The sequence below is a fragment of the Mesitornis unicolor genome, unplaced genomic scaffold, assembly GCF_000695765.1.
Source record: "Mesitornis unicolor isolate BGI_N332 unplaced genomic scaffold, ASM69576v1 scaffold19855, whole genome shotgun sequence".
Taxonomy (NCBI): domain Eukaryota; kingdom Metazoa; phylum Chordata; class Aves; order Mesitornithiformes; family Mesitornithidae; genus Mesitornis; species Mesitornis unicolor.
Genome location: NW_010183697.1, coordinates 12191 through 16974, shown reverse-complemented (window position 1 = coordinate 16974; position 4784 = coordinate 12191). Strand labels below are relative to the sequence as shown.

Genomic DNA, 4784 nt, shown 5'->3' with positions numbered 1-4784 from the left:
TCTTAACTGTATGTCAGTTAATTTTATACTATCCAATAAATATTTACAGATTAAGGAAAGGCAGGAAACAAAGGGCCATTTTTTGCGATGAGATTTGAAGTGAGGTAGTTGCTTCCTGAAGACGTTTTGGGAAGCTGTCCTTCAAGTCATGATTTCCTGTCTGTAGAACGCTAAGTCATTAGCATTGGGTGTAAGTCAACCCATCAGTCCAGTGACTGACCAGTGTATTGATGCCTAGTGCTGTGTCCCTCCTGTCTAAAGCACCCCACCGGCAGGGAACACTTCTATAACTCATCAGCCCAGATTCTTGAAATACCTGCAAAATAGAAGTAAAACTCCAGGCAAATGCCAAGCATGTTCTGTTCTTCTATGTAGAAGTGAAATGAAGTACTGAATTAGATTTTACATTTGCTGCTTCACATATGGAGAAAAGTTTGCATGTGCAAAACATTGTGTGTTTTGTCCAGTTTTAGGATATTCATCTAATAAAAAGGTTTTGTTGGTTTTTTCTCTCTCTGCTATTTTAGATTCTTAGAGCTTTTTTCCCAGTTCTGTAATTTATTGCTTAGCCTTTTATTTTGACAGAATAAACTTAACTTATTTTTGCCAAGGTCACACAGGTGACAAGGAAAACCACACTGGGAGCCTGGACTTCAGAGAAAAGGAGAGTACCTGGAAGAGTCCTGAGATTCTTGCCAGCCAGCTTGCTCCTCCTGAAAAGCTGCAAAGTCTTGTTTCCCTGAGCTGCAAGAGTTGGTAACATCACTGTATGTTAAACTGGTGGAAGGAAGTGTCTTTTGGCAAGCATCAATGACAACTTTCCACAAGAAAAAGTAAGTGAAAATGGCTCTCTAAAAAGATGCATGAGCCTACAGGTAAAATCCTAGCTGCACTTAAGGGCAAATTAACTATAAATTTTACTGATAGATTAAATAATCATAACATCCATAAAGTTATACTATATAATAAAATGCATAGCACTGACACTTTGAGTTATATATTAATTTATTTGTCTTTTGGATTTGTATTAAGACAACTGAGAGTACATAAAGACAACTGAGAGGACAGCAAACTGTTTCCTACAGAGCTTCTATTCTTCTATTTAGAGACAACCTTTTCCTGTGGCATTTGAATGGTTAATTGCAATATAGGTGCTATTTCTAGTGGAGGAAAGACATGGGATTTGCATTTTTTGCTTTAGTAATAATTTCAGTAACGAAAACAATTTGTCAAAGTTAGTGAAGTTCCCTGTTGTATCTTGTTTCAAATATAATTATTTCTGTAAATGTCCAGAAGCAGTGATACAAAAGGAAAACATACAGATTTGGATTTTAACGCCGTGTGTTTTTACAGACTTTTATGCTCCCACTGATGTACAGAATGGTGCTGGAGGCTTAGAAGGTTCAAAGTGTTCTTCCAAATACCTACACAAAGTTGAAAATCTAGAGGTAGACTGCATATCAGTTTGGTATTACAAACATAGTTGCATGCTCATCTTGAAGACTAATTTCCCTTAGTGCTAGTAGTTTTAATTGTCTTGTAAAATCCAGCCTGCTTTGAATAAGTGATTCTGAGTAGGTTTCTGAAAACTTTTCCCTCAGCATTTTGTGTCTCAAGAGATAGTTTAAATGGAGACTTCCATATGGAAAGTCAATAATATTTCTAGCCAGGTAGCTTACTTTGCATTTTTTGATAGCTAATAGAATGGGAACAAAGTGAATTAGGTAATCTAAAATGACATTTTCTTTAGGAATAGGAAGCCTAGCAAGGAGTGCATTGGCAATCAGAAGCTGTTTTTCCCAGAACCACTTAAAGCCCGCATGCATTTACCTATGGTTGGAAGTGAAAAGTAAGTATGAAAAATGTAATGAAAAGTAATGTAATGTAATTTGCAAGGAAATTAAAATAAAAAAGCTGTTTTTAACGACATGTGAGACCAAGCCAGAGCTTTCCCTGCCCACCTGGAATAGGTTTGTCTTAATGGGAAAACATAAGAATAAAAACCTTTAGAGCTGATGAGGGGAGAGAAGAATAAAAAGCAAGCTGTGATATCCTTTTGCACATCAGTTAGGGAGCACTTCACTGGGCATGGGGAGACCATTAAGAGCTGCTAGTATGTTTTCAACTGCTTCCTTTGTTATCATGTAGGTGGTCTTGTCTGTTTTAATGCAAAGGTGAGGCGTTATGATGACATTCTTTAATTTTAACAATGCATGATCCCTGGAAGAAAGGAAAAAAGAGATAGTTAAGTTACCTACTGCTGTTCATCTAAATAATGAGGAGTCCTACTTCGCCTATTGCACTGTATTTAAATATAAACTTAATTTAATATAAATTTACAAGTCCCACTTACAACCACAGAACCTGATCACCTGTGCTCAACTGATTTTGGACATTAAAAGTACGTTGTGTTTATACTGGGCTCTTTTGTCCAGAAACAATGACTTTAGCCATTAGGCAGCAATTTGAACTATGTCAGAAGAGAAGATTAAGCCCTCCTGACACATCAACCCAACACAATGGCCTGAGCTGTACTTATGCACCCAGATAATGGACAGTGATGTCCTGGCACACAGACAGACCACCACCAAACTCTCTCCCAACTCAAAATGCATGCAGCACAGTTAACTCCATGAGGCACCATTCTGGTAGAGGTGTCTTTTTACATGAGTCAAGTAGCCTCTGGGCCCAAGAGATATGCAGTGCTTCAGCCTTGTACTTGGGGAAACCAACCTGTGGGGAGGAAACCCCGGGGCAATGCAGGAGGCCCAAGAAGGGATGACTTCATTCAGGGCAAGTTGCACCTTCAGATAAAGCAATTTGTAAGTGAAGCACTGCCGCAGCTTCATGTGGCGATTCTATGGAGAGGGTTTAATGCTCCTCTGGGCACGCAAGTCTCCTCCTGCTGTTTCCTGGTGCCCAGGCTTCCCTTTGGTCGGTTATCAGACCCAACATCTGGGCTGCATCCCATTCATATTCATGGCGCTTTACACAAACCTCCACCCCAGGGCTGGATTGGGCTGCCTCTGCCAGATCCCTGCCTGCTGCAGGGCTGCCTCCTGCCTCCGGCAGGGCTCACAGCACCCTTCCTGAGACAAGCAGAGATGGTGACCTGGGCAGTGGTTCCGGGTAGGTGACATCCAAAGCTGCGGCCCGGATAACACCAGTCTGCAGAGCTGTCACCAGCGCCTCTTCGTCAATTACCGCACCTGGTTTGGAGTAAGAGTGTCTCTGAGAGCCTTTGCAGGTAATGGTCTAAGAGTGAAAAGAGAATAGAAGTGGGGAGAGAGGAATTTTGGCCATGCCAGATCCATCCTCGGTGTATGCACTAGCTGTGCGATGGATGCAGCATGGTGCTGCGTGTAACGCAACAGGAGCTGGCTCTCAGGCCACTCAGTGGATCTGGATGGTACCTCGGCTGATGTTAATGAGAGTGGCTGTGGGTTTCATCAGCTCCATCTCCCTCTTCCCAATCAGCTTGTGTGTCTGAGGTGTCAGGCTGACCACCACCATCACAAAATCTGACTGCTGGAGCAAGTTTTCTATTGTTTCGCAGAAAGTGGCACCGACAGCTTGCTCCTCTTGCTCTTTCCTGGTGGGGAGAACAGGATTACAATGTGGATCACTGTAGTCTGATCCTTCAGGGCATCAATCAGGAAAATATTTTCTTCAGTGATGTCACTGGTATACAAACTAAATTATCTGGTTACCACATGTAGCAAACAGGTGGCAAACAAAGGTGACCTTATTCTCAGCTGGCTGTTTAGGCCCTTCTGGAAGGCTTCAAGCCCTACAGCTGGGTATGGATTGCATGCCTGCTGCTCAGCCACTGCAGTGGAGGGTCCAGGGACTTCTTTTAAAGTCTGCAAGTGGGGTAGGGCTAAGCACTGGAACAGATGGCAGCATTCTGCAGGATCCCCTGTGGGGAAGGTGCACCTTGCAGGATGCAATAATTGCTCAAACCAGAGTAGTGGGATTCACCAGAATTCGTCCATGCTGGTGGTCCCCATCCTGTTGGCATCCTCTAGTGAGTCTGTCATTTTGTGATGAGTGGAATTAGCAAGGCAGCTCTTTAGCAGGCTCCTGGCTGCCCAGGACTTTCACAAAATAAAGCATTCAACACAAGAAGTTACCAAAGCAGAGAAAGAATTTTAGTATGTACTTTTCACAATAAAAAAGGATACTTGCCATTTCTACTGTTCTTTGTAAATTTAGCTGCCTGAACTTTGGGAACTAAAGAAGCAATGATAGGAGATTGTGTGGACAATCTTCTGCTCTCAATTGCAGATTGCAAGAGAATGGGTTTGAATTATCTCCTTCCTAATCTAAAAATAAAGAAAGAAGTCACACTAAGAAAATAACTTCGGTGTAACTTTGGACCATGTGTCTCCTAACACATGCATTTCATTGTTTTCTTTCAGTGTCCAGGTCAACAATCAGTGATTAAGTGGGTAAAGAACTACAGCCAGTTTTGCAGCATCCAGAGTACATCATACTTTAGGACATACGCTTGAAGTGTAAATGTACTTTAAAATAAGAAGGGCTTTAATTCTGTTGCACTGTGCATTGATTATTCAACACAGCACTCTTGCATAAATATTACTTTAAAGAGTGAAAAATATTTAACAGAGGGAATTAGGGATGACCCCACAGAAAAAAAAATGGATTCATGCTTTACTTTCTTTTATTTTGTGATTTATGAAGAAACTCTGAAAAAATCTTAAGGAGGGTATTCGATAGTGCTTCTTTTAATATGAGTTTGCTCAGCTGTTTGTATAATTTCT

At 41.3% G+C, this 4784-nt stretch overlaps 1 protein-coding gene across 1 annotated transcript in view; it reads right to left on the bottom strand.

Annotated features, from left to right (window-relative positions):
• Nucleotides 1–2063: 2063 nt before the first annotated feature.
• Nucleotides 2064–4784, bottom strand: part of LOC104540436 (glyoxylate reductase/hydroxypyruvate reductase-like) — a 5697-nt gene continuing 2976 nt past the window's right edge. The window contains exons 3-5 of the mRNA XM_010184244.1: nt 3414–3592; nt 3113–3209; nt 2064–2220 (exon numbers count right to left, since the gene is read on the bottom strand). Of these exons, the coding sequence (XP_010182546.1) occupies nt 2064–2220; nt 3113–3209; nt 3414–3592 (433 nt within the window). The remainder of the gene's footprint in view (nt 2221–3112; nt 3210–3413; nt 3593–4784) is intronic.